Source organism: Helicoverpa armigera, chromosome 14 (genome assembly GCF_030705265.1).
Source record: "Helicoverpa armigera isolate CAAS_96S chromosome 14, ASM3070526v1, whole genome shotgun sequence".
NCBI classification, from domain to species: Eukaryota; Metazoa; Arthropoda; class Insecta; order Lepidoptera; family Noctuidae; genus Helicoverpa; species Helicoverpa armigera.
Genome location: NC_087133.1, coordinates 3231166 through 3255653, shown reverse-complemented (window position 1 = coordinate 3255653; position 24488 = coordinate 3231166). Strand labels below are relative to the sequence as shown.

General features: G+C 36.2%; 2 protein-coding genes across 3 annotated transcripts in view; both read right to left on the bottom strand.

The window, feature by feature from the left end:
• The window catches only part of LOC110380240 (protein artichoke), a 107604-nt gene that overhangs the window by 20238 nt on the left and 62878 nt on the right, over window positions 1-24488 (bottom strand). The gene's annotated exons all lie outside the window — the stretch shown is intronic.
• Window positions 1848-3529, bottom strand: LOC135117751 (uncharacterized). The gene has a single exon (XM_064037753.1). It carries the CDS (start codon window positions 3221-3223, stop codon window positions 1985-1987), a length of 1239 nt encoding a protein of 412 aa, XP_063893823.1. The 5' UTR covers window positions 3224-3529; the 3' UTR covers window positions 1848-1984.

Sequence of the window (24488 nt, the reverse complement as noted above, 5' to 3'; positions counted from 1 at the left end):
ATGACCCCATGGATGTAGACAAGGCGTAAAATGGTCACTTTGCACAAGAAATAAATAGTAGTATACTGCCAAAAAGACCAGCCAAACCTCCCACACAACATGAAGGTGTACCTGAGCTAAAAAAAAAGGAAATATTGTGCCTTTTGTTCTTCAAAAATTAGAAGGATGACAAAGACAATGTCCGACAGCTGCAAAAATCTCATTTGTGGAGAGCACAAGTCTATCGCCTGCCCTAAGTGCCTTGCATGCTAAAATGAATAAAAATTGTGATTTACTTTAATTTGTCATATTCTAGAGATTTAAAAAAAATGATTTTTAAAAGTTTACACAATAAATTATAAGACTGATGGAAAGATTGCTAAACGTTTATGTTTCGAAAAGTAAGAATTATCTTGTTTTGTACTTAATTTTTTTTTTCGTATAAAAATATAAATAAACTCTAATGTTTTTCATTTTATCAACATATAATTAAAGATATTAAAACATAGTATCACATTTATAAACATAGTATATACATAATCCAAAATATGCCCACTCAAACATTCGCACGTCGAATCGACGTATGGTTATCTTTAGTGTACAGTGCAATATGGTTATCTATCTAGGGTTAAAGTTATTTTATGTAGGCAATCAGTTTCTACCACAGATTTTAAACTAAAAAAATCTCAGTTCCACCAGTACGTTTGTATCAGAAGTTATTTGCGCGACTGTCAGTGTGATCGATTCGGTCGGGACAAGCGAACCGAACTGATGGATACCGACCTTTTATTGAACTGCCACTGCTGCGTTGATTTATAGTTTATATTCAACAATATAGCTTTTAAACTTTCCGGACGTGAAATTGACGACTACATGTAAACATACATAAATTCGCAAGCCTCCTTTCTGCCTCCTTCCTAGTTCACAATATTACCTAAGAACGCCAAAGCATGAGCAATATATTAAACTGTTACCTATTAAAATGCAGCCTTTTATTAAAGCATTAAAAATATTAATTTAAAATCAATGATTTAAAATCTGCATAAAACCTCAAACAAAGATCGTAACCATAAAATCATAATTTTTCATAATTAAAAAAAAAAATCAAAGAACGCCAATTTAAATTAAGAACACTAAGCTCAAACGCTCGTAGGCAGTTCAATCAAACGCCGATCGGCATACATCACGAGTGCACGCGCTCTGCCGAATCGGTCACTGTGACACTGTCGCAAATAGCTTCCAAACTGCTAGATATGTTGGTGCACTTGATACTGCACTCTTATCCAAATTCTTTGACGAATTTGGGCCATAAATCGATAGGTTTATCCAAAGATTAAATGGTACCTAATGTGGCTTAGAACTGATTCTCAAGCTTAGATAGGCGAAGGGTAGCGGTTTCAACATTTCCATTTATCTATTGAAGTTATATATTCTACCAGTTTTCCCGTTTTTCATCCATAGGGTAATCAGATCCTAAAAAACAGAGTAACCCTTCTTGGAGGTCGGTTAAAAACCTACACGTGGATGCCACCAAAATCCGCTTGAAAATGAACAAAAGATTTCACAGCCAATCAAAGTATTCCGTATTTTTAAATTGGATTGGCCACAGTATCGTACCTAACAAAAAGATTGTTCCCAACAAAAGTGTGTTTTCTCTGCACAAACAGATTAACTTAACATCATTTGAAATGTTGCCACTAGATAAAAGATACAACACGTTTTCTACGTAATTTATTACCTATTTTTATATACATATTTATATAAAGCAAATTGTGTATACAGGATAAATAGAATTTTCTTTGTGAATAAACTGATTACATTTTGATTTCTGACACTTACGCGAATATTAGACATTTAAATAAAACTACTTTTACGGATTTTATCGCGGTTATATTATATTATTTAATCCCGACGTTTCGGATCCTTTACAGCATCCATGGTCACGGGCAGACTAAGGTGTTGGTCGTCTTGATATATTAGTTACAAACAGCTACCCTACATTTTGTTAATTATTATTGACAATCCGATTCACGCAAAACGAGCTAACTGTATCCTTAGGTCGAGCAGTTGTAGGCTTGGATTTTGATTTAATAGTTTCTATGATGGGATTCCAAGCAGGTGGTATGACCCAGCCATCTTCTCTATTGAAATTTGGATGTTTTTTAATTTCAATAGCCTCGCGAATCATCCTAGGTAGGAATCGGTTTTCTTTTGCAAGGACTTGTGGTTTATCAAATCTGATGTAATGCTGGGCCTTGTCTAGTGTGTGTTCACAAACTGCTGACTGTCTGGAACGGCGGTGTTTGACATCGGCGATGTGTTCTTTTACGCGGGTCCCTATGCTTCTTTTAGTTTGGCCTATGTAAGAGAGACCACAATCACATTCAAGCTTGTATACACCCGCATCTTGTAGAGGTATGTGACACTTGACAGGTGGTAAGAATTGACTAATCTTCTTCAGCGGCTTGAAGTAGGTTTTGATTGAAGCTCGCTTCAAGATGTAGCCAATCTTGTCTGTGACTCCTCTTATGTATGGAAGAACAGCAGGTAGACGCTCAACTGTGGCTGGTTTCACGCGGGTTCTGCGACGAGGGCGCGGTACTCGGAGCTTGTTGTCGTGCAGTACTTGCTTAACATGTTGAAGCTCAGCACCCAGGTGTTGTTCATCGCAGATCCCACGTGCTCTCTGAAACAAAGATTTACCAACGGTAGATAACTGTGTTGGGTGGTGGTGGGACTCACCATGAAGGTATTTGTCTGTATGGGTTTTCTTCCGATACACAGTGTGACTCAAGGTGTTATTAGGGTTACGGATAACCAAAACATCTAAGAAAGCTAAGGAGTTGTTTGCCTCTGACTCCATAGTGAATTGAATTTTGGGGTTTATGGAGTTAAGATGATTTAAAAATGCTGTGACTTTGTCAGATGGTAGTATTGTGAAAGTATCATCTACGTACCGCTTGTAGAATTTGGGTGTTATGGGTGCAGATTGCAGGGCTCGCTCCTCAAAATCCTCCATGAAGATATCAGCAACAATGGGAGATACTGGGGAGCCCATTGCTACACCATCCACTTGCGTGTAGAAGTGATTATTCCACAGTAAATAGCCAGATGTTAGGCAATGTTTTAACAGTTCAGCATATTCAGTAGGCATGTTATTCTCTGCTAGTTTCTTAGACACAATCTTGATGCAGTCTTCAACGGGTAAGCATGTAAACAATGACTGAACATCAAAACTGACCATAGTTTCATTGTCAGCTAGTTGTAGGTGTTTTATTTCACTGACAAAATGGTACGAGTCCTTTACATATGCTGCTGTGTTTCCTCTCAATGGTGAAAGTACTTTAGCCAGATGTTGAGCCAATCTGTAGGTTGGTGAGTCGATTTGGCTGACTATTGGTCGTAGTGGAGCATTAGGTTTGTGTATCTTCGGTAGCCCATACAGCTTTGGTGGTTTTGCGCAGCTAGGAACTAGGTATTTTACGTCTAGATTCAATGTTTCGGAGTACTTTTTTATCAAATCACTAGTTGATTTCAATGTTTTTGTTGTGGGGTCAACATCACACACATTACATCAGATTACATCAGATTTGATAAACCACAAGTCCTTGCAAAAGAAAACCGATTCCTACCTAGGATGATTCGCGAGGCTATTGAAATTAAAAAACATCCAAATTTCAATAGAGAAGATGGCTGGGTCATACCACCTGCTTGGAATCCCATCATAGAAACTATTAAATCAAAATCCAAGCCTACAACTGCTCGACCTAAGGATACAGTTAGCTCGTTTTGCGTGAATCGGATTGTCAATAATAATTAACAAAATGTAGGGTAGCTGTTTGTAACTAATATATCAAGACGACCAACACCTTAGTCTGCCCGTGACCATGGATGCTGTAAAGGATCCGAAACGTCGGGATTAAATAATATAATATAACCGCGATAAAATCCGTAAAAGTAGTTTTATTTAAATGATTACATTTTTTTTATGTATTCTGGTATTTTTCGCGCCATAAAAAGAAAAGCTTTTATTTTGGAGTGAATTAAAACGAGAGTTCGTTACTTTATGGGCCTGTTACAAGAGGTAGCTGTTGAGTAATTATTTATAAAATTGTTTCCGTGTCCGATTTTAATTCCAAAATGGCTGATCCGTACGTATCTGGGTCAATCAGACAAAGAGTTTTGTTTCGTCTCGTAATATCTGTAGAAAACCTTTACCTGTTTTATATTGGAGTGAAATTACAGGAAATAATTTGGGACAATGTGATTAAGTAATTGAACGGGTTTTATTTTTAAATGTGTATGAAAATTATCTTAACACACGGGTAAATGTAACTGTGCTGTCTCAAAACAATATCTATCTATAATTCAAATTCAAATTCAAATAATTTATTTCAGACATGTGTCCATAGTGTTAGTATACAAAATAACTTAAAGACTAGTGTTAGTAATACATAATTAATAGCAACTAAAGACGATAATTTGTGTGGATCCTCACCCAATAACGCAGCAGGGGGGAGTCCCACCGATCAGAAAACACGTTCAGGAGACTGTTGGTGGCGGCGCGAAGCCGGCTATTCATGGAGGCAGCTCTTTTTCTTATAATCGCGTAGAAATCGTCTGTGTGGGCCTCCGCAAACATACCGGACGCACTACAACGCCACGCCCGCCCCAACAGTATCCTGAACGCATTATTATATTGGACACGCAGATCACTGTATGTCCTCTGCGTAAAACTGGTCCAAAGACTGCACGTGTAAAAAGACTGGCAGAAGGCTTTGAATAGAGTTATTTTGACGTCATTAGTACAACGTGCAAATCTTCGAACCAGCATATTACATCGAACGGCCAGCGATCTGCGTTCCCTCTCTATATCTACGTTATCCCTGAGGTCCTCAGTGACCCAGTGACCCAAGTACTTGAACCTCGAAACCCAAGCTAAGGAAGCGCCACAGAGTGACACACCGGGGACATCAGAATAATTAATGGCACTCGCCTTAAACATCATAAGCTCGCTCTTCTTCACATTGTACTTGAGCCCATGGGCCACTGCATACGACTCACAGATCGCAACAAGTGTCCTCAAAGCACCAATCGATGGGCTCAGCAGCACCATGTCATCTGCATAACTAATATTATTCATACAAATGTCATCAATATGACATCCAACTCTGGTACTGCTGAGCTCACCGATCAGTCGGTTTATGTACAAGTTAAAGAGGCGGGGTGAGCTCAACCCCCCCTGCCTCACGCCGCACTCTAGCCGGTACACATCCGAATGAGCCTCCGCCCATCTAACACGTTTCTCTGGTTATCATACCAGTAACGAAACAAGGATGTTACTTCATTCGGAAGTTCAGTATCGCTCTGCAATTTATCCCACAGTACGTCATAGGACACAAGGTCAAACGCCTTTGACAGGTCCAAAAAACAAGCAAAAACAGGTGTTTTTCGGGAAGTATAATATTGGACAGTTTGCTTAAGGCACAGAATGGCACTCTCCGTAGATAGACCGGGTTTGAACCCAAACTGCGAATCATGGAGTTCAATGTGTTTAGCCAACTGTTGATCAAGCAAACTGTCCAAGATCTTCGCAACTATCGTGGCCAACGAAATAAGCCTGTAATTGGACACGTCAGAGGCGTCCCCCGTCCTGTCCTTAATAACCGGCACTACCACCGTTTGCATAAGGTCCTGAGGTAAATAATGATGACTTAGGCACAAATTAAAAAGCAAAGCCAGAACCCTATACAGATGTAGCCCAGCATGTTTAAGGTGCTCGATGCTAAGGCCGTCGTGGCCTGGCGACTTACCTCTTGTCATGCTTTTTATAACGGCCGCAACCTGTTTAGCTGTAAACCTTATGGCAAGTTCACCAGAACCCGAACACCCCCCTCCATCGGACACCCGCCGCCCTGTTTGCAAGAGAGACTGAATAATGCTAGCATATAAAATTAGTCCGATACCGAAAAAAATTTCGTTTAAGAAAACGAGTAGGATTAAAACTTGATTGATTCCTAATTAATCACAGATTCAATCCGGTTTGACACGAAACAAAATAAAAAACAATGTCGAAGAAAAAAATAACGGCTAACCGAGCCTTCGAACAACCGGCAGGTGAGTAGGTTTTGTTTGTACGGTGTGCACCTAACTTTGGATCACTATCCATACATGAACTTGTATTTTTTGATCCAATTCCGAAAAGTAATAATCTGGATACAAAATACCACAAACAAAAAAGGATTATGTTCTTAATACGTCTGTATGCCAGTGTAACAATATTCTCTTTGTGTATTCATGCAAAAAAATGTTTGTTAATCCAAAAAAATGCGCTATGCTATGCTAAAATTAAAAAACAAAGTTTGTATTTGAAATGTCTCCATTCTAACCTGTCAAATTCTAAAAATAAGGTTCCTATAATTGGATTGCAGGTCTATGGTTACAAAAAAAAAACAAAGGTAATGTCGAGATTGCAAAGGGCAAAATCCCACCCTAGTTGCTGTGTCAGCGTTCCGACGCCATTGTTTCACGGAACGGCCTAAGCTCAGGCATTCATTTGAGCACCTGACAATTTGACCTGTGAGAACAACAGGGTCACTTTGAAGTATACCTTGTTCACCGTTGAGGTCACTTCGTCATTATTTAGGGTCTGTTGTGTCATCTTTGGTGTTAGGTTGTAAAGGGGCTTGGCTGGTGAGCTTGCACATATGGACGTATTTCAAGAGTCTGACCTGTGACTACAGATTAAAGGAGCTCTGACTTTTGCTTTGAATCTTCAGCTAATTTATCACTCCTGACTTATAATAAGTTCTTTAATTTAACTCATATATTTTATTTATAGCTTACATTTGCCTTATTCTTTTATATCTTAATCAAAGCAACGATTCAACTAGTATTGTTTTGTGCTTCACATTCCTGCGTCCCAATGTACCTATATATTTTAGTTCCCTTTTTCTTATAGGTACCTATCTTGGCATTGATTATAGGTATGCACATACATATAATGTTATTACTCACATCAGAACATATGTACCCAACAGTAACACCACTCAAAGTTCAGAAGCATTGTACTCCAGAAACGTACAAGATAGCCGGTTAGAATGCAAGGAACTTGATGTAATGCATCTAGTTTGCGGTCATACGTATGCAAGTTGCACGATTCATATACAGAACTTAGCAACTAATATCTAGAATGTTAGAATGTATGTCCTATTCTTGTGAGGTTGTAAACGATGAGTTTGCATACCGGATTTATGTGGTGTACGTGTGTCGTTGTTTACCTGAAAATAAAAGAAAATTTTAATTAAATAACTAGAAACATGGCTTCGGTTAAAATTGAAAAAGGAGAAACAAATATGTGAAATTTCAAAAAGATAATAAAAAATGTTGTTGCTATTTAGTTCATTCATCGTTCATTTTTAGTTACGACTTTTTCTAATATGAAAAGTTCTAATACGGCCAGCATTAGCATATTTATGACCCATTATCTGTCAGTTAACGCTGCACAATTTTGGCGACCGAACAACAAACAAACGCTCGCACTATTAATCATTCATCTAAAATCTCATTCAAATCCCCTTCGCCTTTAGCTCAGACCATTAGCATGGTGTGAAGCATGAAACCATTCGTCACTTTCCGATGCAAATGCGAAAAAATCAACAAAGTCTGATCGAGCACGTAAATCAAGCATGCTAGTTCTGGAAACGCGCTGAAATAAAGGAAATTTATTTGCACTATGGCCATATTCTCACTACAGACAACGTAAGCTGTCTGTAGTGAGAATATGGCCTACAGAAACTAAAATATATCCTTTCTAGTACACATTTTTTTTTAACGCAAATGTGTACTTGCAAATAAATGGTAGACAGCTGCAGTATCAGCATTAAACAATTTTAATCATAACTTCTCAATAAATAGTATACTTTTTGATGAAAATATATTTTAAATATATTGTTCCGTAGATATCTTCGTACATTTGACATAAATTGTGATTTTGAAGGAAAGAAAACATAAAACTTTTGCATCGCTTAGATTTTAAAGGAACATCAGGAAAATTTTCCTTTTTGAGGCAGAAATAAAGTTATAAAACGCAGGTGGTACAATCTCCGTGCAACTCAGCAATGATAGTTTTATCAAATTCATATTCCAAACGCTGGCGAAATCTTTGAAATTCAACTTTTGTGTTGTTGCTTGTAAAATATAAATCTTTTTAGACGAAAACCTTCACGGAAAAACGCATTCGTCATTCAAAAAAGACGCGCAAAAAGTGGGTCCGACAATTTTTCAGCGCTTTAAAAACGGTGCTTTTGATTATCACTGTGCCTATAAATCCAAAGCCGAAAGATAGGGCACGTCATTCGCCTTTCGGGTGGGCTTATTGAGCGAGTGCAGCTGTAGATTGGAGCGCTGCAGCGCTGCATGGGCCAGCGACCGATTTATGCCGGCGATCCACAAATTCTGTGGGGATTTCATACTGTGTTATTGGCTTCACGTTTATTGGCTGTTACTATACTTGAATTGTTGAAGCTTCTGTTTAAACACCGACGGTTAATGGAAGCTAGTTAAATTTGCTTATTGCGGTTTTTGGTTGAAGCTGAAGCTAAGCTTGATTGTCTGTTTATATTGACGTAAGTTGCATTCGTTTGTTTATTTCTCGTTCTGTGCTTTGGTCGTTAAAAGTTTATAGTAGGAATGGTTCTAATTGGTGCTTAGGATAACGAATTTGAATTATTGGCATTTGATGCCATTCGACGCATTCCGATTGCTTCCACGTTTTTACTTCCCACACACAGCTTGCAAGAAAAACAATAGAACGTCTGTCTTATTCAGATTTTAAAATTGTTTCTCGCATGCCGCTCAATATCTTCGACGAGGCGATACGAACCTCGTTGCTGTATCTCGTACTAGCAACACGTAGCTACAACAAGCTTGAGGCAAACTAACAAGACACGTATGTTGTACGGTACAATATGACTCCTGCTAACGTTGGTTTTATCTTTGGACTTGTTACAATTACTGGTATTGTTTTAAAGTGTTATTTTTTGTTCGCTGAAAGCTGCAAGTTTGACGTAGTGTTGAGAACTAAAGCTAGGTATGACGGTATGCATAAAGAGAAATTGACATCCATATTCAATGTTGAAACTAAAAAAAAACAGAATATTTTTCTACATACATACTCTATTTCAAAGCAGAACATAACGAATTCACAAACATGCCTTGTTTGTTTTGCAATTGAATTGTTTCGAATTTTAGTTTCAAAAAAACTTAAATTATGCATACCCAACTATGTATATGTTTTAAAATTGGTGACACAAAAAATACCGTAATTATTATTAAACTCAATGGCGAAATTCCGAATACCCCAAAAGGCATACAAATCATTGTCCAAAGAAACTATGTGAGCCGTTCTTCGAACAACAATAGCAACATGATACAGTATCCATTGGGGCTACAGCAGTTTATGAGATGGCAAACTGTGACACATTTTTCGGCCTAATACCGTGTTCACACGGGCTGGAATGTGGAGCGTCCACTTCACGGGACATAAAGCTTTTATGGAGACATACACCGCATGGAACAGGGTTGCTGCGGATTTGAAAATATTGTATTGTATCTAAATGCTTTTTCAACTCTCCAATATAAAGGTCATAAAACAACGTTGGCAATAATTTTTAAATGGCCTTATATTAGTAGAGAGTTTAGTAATTAAAGAGAAGAAAGCATTTAGTACGAAAATTAAGTTCTATTTTTTTCGGTTTTCCAGATTTTTTATCTTAAGCAACGCTATCACCGATTATTTGCTTTGAGCTCATAAATGTGTTATGAATCTGCCAAAAACAGCCAGTAGTGTTTATCTTCGAATACGCTTTTAGTGCCTAGCAAATATCATCATATTACAAATCGACCTAATCTCATATTTCTCACGAATTTTAAGACGCTATATTTAAATTTTTTATATATGTGTTACATACAATATGTTTCATGTATCTGAAACGTTTTTTTTTTTTGTGTCAAGATCTTTTCTTTATAATTCGTAGCAGCCAAAATTATCTACCCCATGGCCCAACCCTGACCTAGGCCAATATATTCAATGGCGATGGTCATAGTCGCGCCTGACGTCTGCCCCTAGCACTTTATTCTGAGACCGAAGTCTATTGCATACTTGGGCATGCCTCCGAAGGTCGAATCGGTCTTGAACATTCTTGTATGTGGGCAGCAAGAAGATTTATACTGTTTATGTAAATAAGTGGATATTGAGTAGGTACCTATATTATGTGGTGTTTAATACGGCTCTGTATTTGTCCTAACTCACATCGATCGGCCTGTGGCGTTTCTCTAATTATAAATTCATTTTGTTCTGCTTAGTGATGATGATGATGATGTCCTCCTAGCCGATTATCGACTACGGCGACTTACCTCATGTAAGGAGATTAGCCAACTGCGCAGGACATGTTATAGTGCACAAGCATTTGCGCAGACACTATTTCTTCACTCTCATCCCGATAGGAAGGCAATCCGACACGACCGGAGAGAGATCACTCGCTACAAGAATAGGTCTAAGTCAAACACTGGAACTGAGTGGCATACCTTGAGAATGGAAGCCGTCCCCAACATAGTTGGCCAGATGATGAGTAACAGTTAAAGCACTCAGGATGGTAAAACTGTATGTTTTGCTACAGCCAAACATATCATAGATAACCCAATTACCAGCTAAATATACTCCTCTTTAAAGCAGAGCAATTAATGTACATATTTTACTGTATGCATTTTAATCATGACCTAAATTACGATGTTATTTAGTCAAAATTATGTATCCGAATATTAAAAGTATGCAAATTAAAGCAACCGTATGTGTTACCCACAAAATAAATAAACTTAGTGCAAGTTAGTGAGGGACAATTTCAAAGTTAATTTAAAAGTTATTTGCATATTTTGTTTCCTGTCCGGCGCAGAGCGATACGATAATCCAATTTCATTGGATTTCCTTATTGCTGAGATCATTCATTTTCTAAACTTTGTTTTAGAGAAGCAGAATTTACCTATTTAAAACTCGATTTTTTTTCTTCTACATCATGCAAGATATACAAGTTATGTCTTATCTAATAGTGGCTAAGTACTTAGGTAGTAAAAAGTGATGGTCAATAATGTTTAGTGTCTAATTTTATCAAAAACTTAATATAGAAATTTATGACTCGTCTAACTCATCAATCATTATTCCTTCAACCTAAGATTAAAAGATAAAATATCTAAACAAGCAAACAGCGTTTTAATTCTCAATTAAAATTTACAAATACAATAAGCCGAAACAAGATGTTTATTTCCCAAAAGAGGCTAAAAGCCAGCGTCATCCAGTTATGAATAAATCATGCGGCGCCTACGCAATACCTCATTGTTTCTCACAAACACTGTTATAACAAAAGAAATGTAATTATTACGAAGAAATTTTAAGTACTTACGGCATTAAAATAGAAGTCAGACTCGATATATTTTCAGAACTCCTATTTCGTAAAAGGATTTTTTAATGTGCTACACATTTATTTTTACGTTACCTCCAAGAACCACCTCCTTTTTGGGAAGTCTGTAATTCCACATTGCGTCATATTCAAGCAAAACATGCAGAAGAATTTTAGGTATCCTAACAAGGGGTGAGACAAAATGAGCAGGCAGGGCGCTGCAATTAAATTGACTAAAGCGCTTTATTCAAAGACACCCAAGACTGATTCCTAATTCTAACACTGAAAACTAACATCAAAGCATAAGCAAGCAATCCAGATACCATCAGAAAAGCTATGAATCTAAATCAAGCGGAACTTCATCAAAGTTTGTTGACGGGGCCCGTAGGCACTTTCAAACTCATTTTCATATTACGAGGCTGCGTTTCAGTCCTTGGATTAAACAAAACTTTAATGTATTTTTTGCTTTCCACTTTTCCGGATTTTGTGTGGTCGTGGCTGGCTAAATCCTAATAGGTTTGTGCTTAGAGTGCTGCCTTGTGGTGCATATTTTAGCGGGAAATTGGATATAGCCTTAAAAGGATTTAAGGCGTAGGGAGGTTGCTGATGTGTTTTCAGTTATATTAGAACAAACAGACCACTTTATATCAAGAATATTGCTTTTGTACAATTTCTTGGTGTATAAATGCTTCTATTACTTAATACACTACCGAGTCTCAATAGGCTAGTTTCCTAAAAAATAATAATTAGTCCGTCTTATAGATTGTCCAAAATTAAGCGATACGTATTTTTTTTTTTTAATTGGATCAGAACTTGTAAAGATATAGCGTGTTAAAGTTGAGTGTGACGTCACAAGTTGCTACAATTTTCAGGACACTGTGACGTAAAAGGCCCCCACTCCTAATTTTTGAAGTGTATTATCTTTGTCATTTTATGTTTAATTAAAAAAAGAAAAAATACGTATCCAATATTTTTTGATTATCTAAAAAGCGGACCAAATATTATTTCATTATTTCGACCCTGGACACTACCCTATTACCAATTATAGATTAATCTACAATAAATAAGCAAATCAGAAGACAGAAACTATAACACCTACAAATGGTCCAAAAGCACCATATAAACTAAAATTATCATGCCTCACATATTTACCAACAAATTTTTCTATTAACTAAATTTCTACTCAATCATTTCTCAACCCTATTGTCAAGCACTCAAGTTTCAAAATGGATTAACATAGTAACTGTTCTTAACAATCCGTTCGTCGACCAAGTCCAGTCTAAGTTAACAATAAGTTATTTTAGTAACTAAGTTTGCTTTCAATCAAGCGTGTGTAGGTAGGACCCGTGGTATGTGAATTAGGACTAAACCGTATTTAATGTGGTATTAATAGTTCTACATAGTAATGTAGACATACCCTAAGCATACATTAGACTATGTAAATTGTACGTAGGTAAGCTGTGTGTCGTGACATTGCAAAATGTATTAATGTGTGGTCAATTCAATTTATATTTTCTAAGAATAACAATATGCGGAATTTTCTACCATTATGATTCATTGGAAATATATAATAATTGTGTATCTAATAAAGTAGAAACATTGTTTTGTTTGTTTCTACCCTAAATACTGCGAAACTACTTAATGCATTAGAAAAAATCTTTCGCTGTTGGAAAGTTACACTCGTCCCGAGTAACATTAGCTATATTTTATCCGTATACGAGCAGATGCGGGTAAAACGGCAGGAAAACAACTACCCAACAAACAAGCTACTCTTATAAAATTATATGTTTAAGGTCTAATTTCTTATAGTTGCTTTAAAATCGCTTTCATTATGTCAATGTTCCTTATTATGGCACAATATAAGAAGATTTGGCTAATATTACCTTTACTCTTATAATTTGGTTGGGTTAACCATAACAAGTCCAAATTACATGATTATAATAAGGATTGAAAATGTGTTATTCTCATAAGCGCATTTACAATGCTTTTAAGCCTTATAATATTCAAAACCTTATAAAAGCTTTTTATTTGGCTAACTGTTCTTATAATAGTAATGCATAAGCTAACTTTGATACTTTTACACTCATAGGAGCATTTCATAAGATGTCTACCCAACAAACAATATTCTGCATTTTAGTGTTACAGGCACCCATCAAAATTACTTTATAAGGACAACCTATTAGAATCTGCAGTCGGATGCCAACAAGGCGATCCCCTCGGGCCAGTAATTTTCAGCCTAGCCATTCACCCGATCATTCGAGAGCTAAATTCCAAATTCAACGTTTGGTATCTAGATGATGGGACCCTGGGAGGCGATGTAGAGACCGTATTTCAGGATTTCATACATTTAAAACATAAATTTCATTCCATTGGTTTAGAACTAAATTGTACAAAATGTGAATTATTTATTACTGACACGACTGACAGACAAATGACAATATCCAAATTTCAATCATTAGCACCACAGATTAAAATTATAGATAAACAGTCTCTCCGCCTCCTTGGGGCTCCCATCCTAGACCAATCTTTTTCTACATTTATTTCGGAAAAAATTGATAATTTCAAAGATATTTCGGAACGCCTACAGAAAATATCAATGCATTCGGCCATCACAATTATTCGACACTGCTGTTTTGGTCCTAAATTTACACATTACCTCCGTTCTTCTCATCTCTTTAAACATAGCCACCTTTTAGACCCAATTGATAAAATTATCCGCCATACCCTCAGCTCCATTCTCAATGTGGCCCTGGACGACCGAGCCTGGCAACAAGCCACATTGCCCATCCGGATGGGAGGTCTCGGCGTCCGCAAAATTACCAGTATTAGTTTACCGGCATTCATATCCTCGGTTCACGGCACCGAGAAATTAACCAGGAATATTCTTACTCCAACACTGGCTGATTTCGAGGTGCCGTATTTAGCCGAGGCTATGGATGCATGGAAAATTACTTGCCCGAACGAAAATTTACCCAGCAACCCGTCTTCCCAAAGACAGTGGGATGAGCCGCTCTGCAGAGTAACCCGGAATAGTTTGATAGAAACGGCAATTACTCCTGCTGAGCGAGCGCGCCTACTGGCTGTGGGTAGATGGGAGTCGGGCTTTGGCTTCAGGCACTACCGTCGTCAAACATTGGCACCATGTTTGACGATACAACTTTCCGCCTCGCTACTTGTTTACGTATAGGAGCACCGTGCTGCTCCCCTCATCGCTGCCACTGTGGTGAGGCTGTCACCAGCCTCGGACACCACGGCCTGTCATGCAGCCGCAGTGCGGGCCGTATTGCGCGGCATGCAAACATAAATGACATTATCCGTCGAGCTCTTGTTGCCGTCGGGGTACCAGCTGTATTAGAACCAAACGGCCTGGCACGCGACGACGGTAAGAGACCAGACGGCATGTCGTTATTCCCTTGGAAGATGGGTAGGCCTTTAGTATGGGACGCAACCTGTGTCGATACTCTTGCGCCATCACACCTTCCAAGTTCTGCGTGCTGTGCTGCTGCTGCCGCTGCGGCTGCGGAGAACCTCAAGCGGCGGAAATATAGTGGCCTTGTCGGAAACTATATTTTCGAACCGTTTGGGGTTGAAACCCTCGGGTCGTGGGGTCCGAATGCCCACATTCTATTTAAAGATCTTTCTAGGCGGCTGGTTGACGCTTCTCGTGACCAGAAGGCTGGCTATTACCTCGGACAAAGAATCAGCATGGCGATCCAACGAGGTAATGCTGCCAGCCTCTTGGGCACGCTCCCAGTTGACAGCGATGGGGACGAATTTTTTGACGCTTTTTAGTTGTTTGTTTTACTAGGATAGTTTTTGATTTTTATTGTAAATATGTATTGTAAATTGTATGTAAATAATATCAAAATAAATAACTTTACAAGAATGAACGCAATCCATAATCACTTACATAGTCATTAAAAAGGTCTTATTCTTTAGATGGTCATATCAAAATATTCTTATACCACTTCTACTGCTACGAGTATAATACTACAAAATGACAACCCGATACCAACAAATCACTTGGGTTCCGTCAATGATTTTATGGAAGATGACAATGAAGTACAGTAGGTAGTGAAGAAGACATAAATTTTCAACTAAATTTGAGTTGAATAAGATGGACATCGGTGGTGATGTCAAAAACTGGGCAGTAAAAAATAATATTTCACAATGGCTTTGAGTGATCTATTAAAAATATTACAATCTATTTATTTACATTTACCTAGTAATAATTATTTTCCATTGCTAGGTATTGAATTTTTTTATTACTACTGAGAAATGTGTAATAAAATTATGGATTACAATATTCACATTCATCTTCAATAAAGATCATAAATCAAATTTGTACTCTTTACAATTTTGACAAAACAAGAAGGTGAATAGTAGCAAAACTTCTATTTTTTCACGACCAATCACAAAGTGTGAAGGTATGTTCGACAAAGTCTGATATTTGCAATGAAAACATTTTCTTCGTACGATAAAGTGTGTCAAATTCCATGGCCATCTCTTGTTTTGGACAGAGAGATCTTCTCCGTAAATACGACCATTGTGATAATACCTAAAATGTAATATAGCTAATATTAATACAGCTACGGAATGATGAAAGGAACCCTAACGGTAGATAAAATGGCGATAGCAGATGGAATAAATGTTGCCATTACAGAGCTTATAATCTTATAGATTTCTAATAGACGTTGTGAGAATGTTATTACCCTTGTAAAAGCGTTATAAAAAACATGCCCTAATAATTATTCACATTTTTACGTCAAAACTACTCAAATTCAAGGGCGCATTGATATAATTACACTTTTTGTACCACATTTTATCATACGTTTGAATTCCCAACAGTTTTCTCAATAAACAAACACAATATACTCTCGGATTCAGGTACACTAAAAAAAATAAATGAAATTAATCATGGTTCTTGTTTTCTTTAAAATACTCGTTGACGCTGCCAAACTGTGAAAAATCATTCAACAAAACACTTGTTGCAGAATCTCAAATACTGATTTTAGGGCGAATTGCTTTAAAATAGAATTTGTCTTGCCGCTATAAGTTTTACTTCCTTGTTGCTCGCCATTATAAAACATGTATAGGGTTGGTTGGCTTTTTAAGAGCAAATCCTTTTGCTTTTATTAGTTTGACTCCCTTATCGCTTGCTATAATAAAGTACATATAAGAAAAAGAAGCTGACAATAAAGCAAATATAAGGGGGGTTTGAGGTTATTGTTCTTGTAATTTGTGCCCAAACGCACCCTTATTAGCGTTAATACGGCTTTTATAAGAAATTTATTTTTGGCATTTTTAGCCACTATGAGAGGATTTTTTGTTTGTTGGGTAGTGACAAATAAAATTCTACAACCTACACCAAACTTATAAAATACCTCTACCCAAAAAATGGAACGTCGCGCCGATAGCTCGCAAAATCGATTAAAAAACACACAACTGTATATGAAAACGGCAATTTCCACGAACGAAAATACAGAAAAAACTGCTCAAAGAACAACAAATAGATACGCCAAACGATGAAAGCCATAACACGAGCGATACAAACAAAACAAAATACACGAGCGTATTTCAATTTCTTTCCAAATGTACAGTTTGTGGCCACCAGTGTGCATTCCTGTGTTCTGGTTAAGTAGAAGAAGGAATATTGGCTAGATAAGACAATGTTGATTTGTGTTAAAGAAAATTGTCGTCTTTTGTTCACGCTTGACATGTGAGTCAAGATATCCTCATTTACAATTTCACTCATCATATCTATGTACTTATTAATTTTGCTATAGATATACCAACTTGTTCAGGAAATTAAAGTAGTAGGTACTTTTTTGTCGAAAATATGTGTTCGCGAAGAGAGTTAAAATTATATCCGAGTCTGCTAAGGTGCTCTTTCAAAAGGCAAATGAAACCAAAGAAAATAATTAGTATTTCTCCGAAAACAAAGAGGAAGTTTGTAACATGTATGTATTTACATAATATACCGGTATTTCCCTTTCGAGTGCGAATCTCCGTAACTAATCGGGACGATTATACCTATCTATAGTTAAATTTAACTGTCTTTATCTTACGTAATGACGATAACTGATATGTTAAGTGAAATTGACTTTAACGTGGTAAAATTAGTTTGATTTATGATATTTACTGTGTATATGATAAAGGTGTTTGACTACACTTAGGTGTAGCTACTATGATGAAGGTTTTTAGAATTGACCAGTTTTTTTTTACTTTTAGGTACTTTAATATATTCACACCCATTTTTTTATAATTTGGCCCGTACCTTAAATGTAGGTAAATAAATCAATAAACAATAATAAAATGCATTAAAACGCCACAATTCAAAAGGCATTAATTTTAAAGTAACAATAATTATCACAACCCTAAAATACGCGATGGTCACAAATCTCTTTTATTAATTTCTGACGTCAGAAAACCGCATTTCATGCGTGAACAATATATGTGAAATCGATAGCCATTGACCCTGCGAACGGCAGGTGGGGTATCTTGGACCGCTGTGGAATCATTATATATGTATATCTGAAAAGCCTTTAAATCATTTTTTCAGATGACTTTTTGATTTCTACAGAATAAAGTTTTCAATGGGAAAATATATTTATACACATTGTCGTTTCGTGACTGAGTTAAAGAGATCAGACTGTCAATCGCTCTACGCATACAAATAGATATAGTACTGTAACACCGATACTCGGCTTCACCAGGTTAAGCTAGATTCGCATATTTGGGAAAAGTCATAGCCATATAATGTGATAACATTTTCATTATGGTAAAATGTTAAAAATATCTTAATGCATCGAAAAACAATACTGTCATCATTGAAACGCACCTTGTCCCATAAACGCCCAAAGCAACCAAAGGCCATTGTAACTCATAGTTTCAGTTTCCTAAAAGTCGCACTTGATTAAATGAACTGTCCAACTCGAAAGCGAGCCACCACGATTAATGGAATTCGACTTCAGTCCATAGACAATTAAAGCTGAAACGTTAGAAGAGAAACAAAAAGTATTTAACAATCGTCCTTGTTGCCACTTCGCAAGTTAATATTCCTGGTTCGATAATAGTGTCATTTCAATTTGTTAGATTATCGGAATCCATTTAAAAAATAAAGAGTCTGACTAGTTTTATAATACTATTGGTTAATTCACACTATATAGGTATGTCTTTTATTATTTAATGATTCAACAAACCTAACCAGCCTAGGCTTTCCATAACTATGTTGGAGTCGGCTTCCAGTCTAACTAGATGCAGCAAAGTACCAATGTTTTTCAAGGAACACCTGCCTATCTAACCGCCTCAACCCAGTTACCCGGGCAACCCAATATTGTATATTAATTTATTGAATACAATTGAAAGCAACATCCATCCAATTACATTCACGGATCAATCGGCCGCCATTTCCAATTCGTCGCTAATTTCAAAGTCACTTTACAAAATCAATGTGTCAATGCGTTCGAGTGACAGTAACAAACGACCGTGCCACGTGACGGGTTAAACGTACAAAGTTAACTAATTAGCATCGGTCGCTTCCTCAATATAAAAGCGCACACTTGAAACTTTTAGTCGGCCGACTGTCGATGTGGTTGGTATTTATTTTTTGAAAGTATTGAATCAATGTTTTTGGTCCAGTGGTACCAGTCTAACCAAGGGGTATTAGGGTGCCCAGGTAACTGGGTTGAGGAGGTCAGATAGGCTGTCGCTCCTCGTACTACACACTCGTATACACTAGTACTCAGGTGCATCCGGTTAGACTGGAAGTCGACCCCAACATAGTTGGGAAAAGGCTCGGGAGATGATGATGAATCAAAGTTTTTGGTCAGTCTGATACCGGAAAAATACCTACGTGATCGTTGTTACGTGTGTACTTACATTCATCTTCATACTGATTTATAAGCCCAAACCAGTTATCGGCCTACTAAAAGTTTGTAATGTGCGCTCGCTCTTAATCAAATTAAATAAAGTTGAATGACGTTACGGTAAGTTAAAGATATCACGTTCATCTTTAAACTCGGTTTACATAAACGTCGGTTAACTATTATTAAACTTGGTTCAAGTTGTTTGTTATATGACAGTTGTGTGTGAAGGAATGTCTTTGAGTGACCCTTGGAAATTATGAGCACTTTGATGTTTATTGTGAAATGATTATAATTTAAGGAGCTTGTGGTCTGAAGTAGTACTTAATAGTACTTACTACTAAATGTTTTGTGGTTTTATGAAAGATCTTATTAAAACGAGCCTAATAAAAAGCACAATACTTTTTTTTACAATAACATGTTATTTATCATATTATATTTATGTGGAATTTTGAAGTATTTCCAAATCATTTTACATCATAATTTCACATTAGAAATAAGTATTATAAAAAATCACTTTTTCCAACAACTCTATTTACCCGGTTAATCCTTAATCTTTTCCACAAAACATTGTCCATTTTTCTCGTTTCAGTAACGTTTTTTACTGTAAAATATTTCACTTTGTCCCAGCTATGCGTGGAAAGGCTTTCATAGTTGCGGTGAACCGCGGCCAAAACCTTATAAAGGGAAATGTGTTGTAAACTGCTTTGTCCTTTGTATATAGGTATGGGACAGGCGGTTTGTATACATTGTGAATAGGATTATAGAAATATAAGGATGTACGTGCCTTGGCATTTTGTTGCATATATTGCGTAGGAGTTATTCTCAGTAACATAATTTTCAGTTTTGAAAGGACATCTTATGAGAACTATGCGCAATGCATGTGAGTTACAGCTAACAAATATTTGTACATCATGGTTGGTACTATAATATATCTTATCACTTCTGGTAATTCAAAAAGCCAATAAAAGTATAAAAAATAATGAAAGTAAATAATCATACAATATGTCACTATGCACTATTCTGCAGTTATATTTAAATAGTTCCTGTCTTCCGACCCATCATTTTCGTGGAGTATATCAGACTCCATACTTAATAGAATATTACGATATCTACGATTAGAACTCATAGTTTTCATTAAAAACTAGTTCAACAAACTCAAACAGAAATTGATTTGTTATTCTATTCAAAGTTTAAGTGAGATTTATTCATTCTATTTGTCGCCAAAGTCAAGAGTGCGATCGGCTATCAGAGCCCGATATCTCTCCATCGTCCTTTGGATTCCAGCTTCACCAAATTGATTGTAGGTCCTCTTACTACTTCGATTTTCCGATTACTCTTACGGAATCGAGACATTTTTCTTCAAAACTATTTTGTGATGAAACCGTTGTTGGCGATGACATCTTGATTTAAGATTGCAGTCTGAAGAAAGTCGTTGGAAGTTTTTGATAGGTGTCATTTGGGCTTTAATCTTTAGCTATACGTTTTGAAACTTTGAGAAGAAGAAAGAGTTTTTATATGTTTTTGACGCCTGAAACTGCTCGTCGGATTTGTCATCTAACAAACCACTTGTAGGTACATTGGCTGCCTAATAAATGAGCTTTATAATGACTGGCCTAATTCATAAGAAACTTTATAATATGACAGATGTAGTGTCTCGGGGCACCACAGACAGATTAAACCGGGGGGCAAAACCAGCAAAACTAAATGATATCAATTAAACCTAATTTCTTAGAACCATTTTCTTTCACTAACATTAGTTTTCACTTTAATTTAAACTTTTGATGAGTGGTTTTGGCGTAGGATTCATCACATATGAGGCTGAAGTTAGTTCGTTAATTGAAAATTTGGCGAGCGATTAATTTCAATAAAGGTCGGTTCTTTGATTGAATACTTGGATTTATTGGTGAAATTAAAACGATTAAGATTAGAAACGTATGAACATTGAACTGGGTGTGCCCAAAAAATAGTAGAAATTACTATATAATTATTTCATCAATTTGAAGTAATTATTTTAATATCATAAACGTCAAAGTAATCCGATTGATCGATTAAATCGTAGTAAACTTTTACATTTATAAAGGTCTAATACTTATTAAAATACAACTATATTTACTTAGCTTACATTTCAGCTCATCCTAGTCTTACAAAAATAAACATTTTCCTTCACCCAGTCTTACTTTATACACTTATTAAGTGAAACCTCGTTAACAGAAACGGTTAAGAAGAACTTCAAGTCAAAACCGAAGTTTGCGTTGCTCCTTCCAGACTTTATTAATCACAGACCAATTATAAAATTACTATAACACTGCAGGTTGCATTAATTAATGTGAAATGCTGGAGAGAAGTTTGCATTTTAATTTTGCAAATTCTTACAAAATAAGACGGTTTACTTTTTTGAAATCTTTTCAGTTTCTTTCTAGCGTCACTCTTTCATATTAGGCTTCATATGGGATTTCTGCCTGAGAAAAGGTGTTGCTTTTATTTACCCATTTATGTAGTAGTAACTAATAATTCGTTATTAGGATACTCCTATTAATAGGTGCTTTTCATCACCGGCAAGAGACCAAAGGACATCACACAACGCTTCTTACGACTACCGTTTGAAACTAAACATAGTAAAATAGAGGTATCAGTTTTAGACAGGACACACACATTCCTCCAAATTGCCAAATAGCTGTTCCACATCAACAATCACTAAAACTACCACTAAAGCTTCACAGTAAAGTGTAGTTGCAGTAAAATAGTCCAATTCTCATATTTCCCCAGATACCGTTACCGTAACTGCGAACATTGTTATGTTAGCGTTATGATTTTACATAAAACCTGTTACTTTTATAGCTCCACCATTATGTTGTAAGGCACTTGTATTAAGTGCTTGTGTGTATCTTTATTGGCTTTATATGGTTTGCCTTAACTGTGTCGTTGGTATAGTTGTCAAATAGAGCAACTGTTGTGCCTGGGGTCTCGGGGTTCGATGCTCGGAAATTGCTTTGTTGATTTCGATGGTTGGAGGGAGTTGGTGTATGAATCCGTGCATTGGACAGCAGGTTCGAAAAAAACACAAGCGTGTTTTCAGGATAAAATCGATCAAAATTCAATATTTTATTAGATTTCATGTTTTCGATCTACATACTTTCATATAGAATATTTCTACATAACATTCGCGTACCTACATCTAAACCCAGACGGAAGGTATTGTAAGATCATGATAATTCCGTGGTGTCTGTGGTTTCGAGCTCGCCCTATCTCTATTAGTCTAGTCGACCACTTATCACCAATCAATATACGTTTGAACTCACAATTCGTGACGATTCAGTTTCTTCAGTTCAATTTTATAAAGATAAAATAATAATCTTTAAATAAAATATAAACAGTTTTCTTTGGTTTTAAATGTATATTTTTTAAATAGCTTATTTAAAGTCAACACACGAAGTTATACTTTATTTAAAATACAATAAAAACAAAGTAAATCAAGTCCAAGCAGCATTTTTATCGACTTATCTTCAGTAAAGTTCTTATCAAGACGGCTAAATTGCCAAACTTTACAGTCGAAAATAGCCATTGAATTATTTTATAGTCTTATCGAAACAGTTTATATTGTCTTAGATTAGTTCTAAAAATAACGAATTACCTATTTATTTTACAGTTTGTTCAAAAAAGGGCGTTGACCCCAAACGTGACGCTAACTTCCAAAAAAAGGTCACAACTTTGCCTTATCCAATTATTTCTCAAAATAGCCGGAGGTATATTAAAAGTTTATGAAAGAAAATCCGATATTTGGAAAGTAATATGAGAATCTAGAAATAGCAGATACTGAGTATTAAATTTTTGTCAGAATATTTTCCCGAATAAAATCTTTGAGAGAGACGAACAAAATGTCAAAAGTAACTCCAAAAATAAAATTCTTCCAATCGAAAAAAGTATTTACTTTTAACGTTATGATACTGAAAAAATGATAAAGGGAAATTAAACACATTTTCTACGGCTATAACACGTAATAACCAGGCGTGTTGTGAAAACCCTTCGTTATAACAAATAACCCAGTTTGACCCTCAGACAATTTGTTACGGCTTTAGGATTTAATCATTTACTTTGACCTCGGCTTAAAAACGACCCTAAACAATGTAAATAAACTAAATTCATTATATTTTTCCCCTTCTTAGTTCCCGGCTTAATCTATTCGTTATATTTTGCAAGTCATCCTTACCTTCTTATGGGGAAAGTAGGGTAAATGCGGGTTGAACAACATTTTTGCATTATGATAACAAAATAGGGAAGGAAAAATATTCAGTAGGTTATACATTAAAAAAATATAACTTCATATATTTGTATAGTAACAGCCAATAGAACTCTCAGTGTCTCACATGTGAATATCCAATTATACCTAGTTTATAATGTACATCTATGACAACTAATTAAGCCGTCTGTCACAGCTAACATTAATTATCTTATTAGGTACTCTATTACCCATGAACCCACATTAATTAGGAAGCCTACTTTTCCAACAGAGATCTAATTATCGACGGCAGATAGCACATAATGAGCTTATTGTTTGATATCATTTCACACAGCCCGTGGAAACATCTGTTTATAAATTTCCGTTAATTAAAGAAAATGAAACCCCTAAGTTAATTATTCGGAGAGTCCATTGTTGACAGAAATATCGTTTGTTTTAATTTCCTTTCTGACACGATAGAATTATGACTTTGCAGATTCTACATGACTTGTGGGTCCTGGCTAGCGTCGGCGGGGTCATTAACCGAGACCATTGTCTACTTGCGAACAAATAAAATAAAAGCTTTGCACGTGGAATCTGATAATCATAAATAATTCGTGGTTTGCCAAAGGGCTGCTGAAATCAAAGCCGCTCGCGGCTCGGGCCGTGTATTACAAAATAATACGAAGTACGGCGATGGAAAAATTCAGCGTATTTTCTAAGAAACGTATTGAGTTATTTATGATCAAAAGGTTCGGATAACTAAGGACTGTAGGCCCACTTAATCTAATTAGGATTAGAAACGTGTTTTTACGCGAAATCGTATAAATCAGAAACTGTTTAACGAACTTTTGTAGAGACGAAAGAAAGACTTATGTTAGGACCCAAATGAAATAATTTATATCACATACCATTGGAGTGTTGCTGCAACAACAAACGGTATATGAAAAAGTATTATGTACCAACTAACTA

Coding starts and splice junctions, on each gene's coding strand:
- LOC135117751 (XM_064037753.1), bottom strand. CDS start 3,223: ATGGTCAGTTTTGATGTTCAGTCATTGTTTACATGCTTACCCGTTGAA.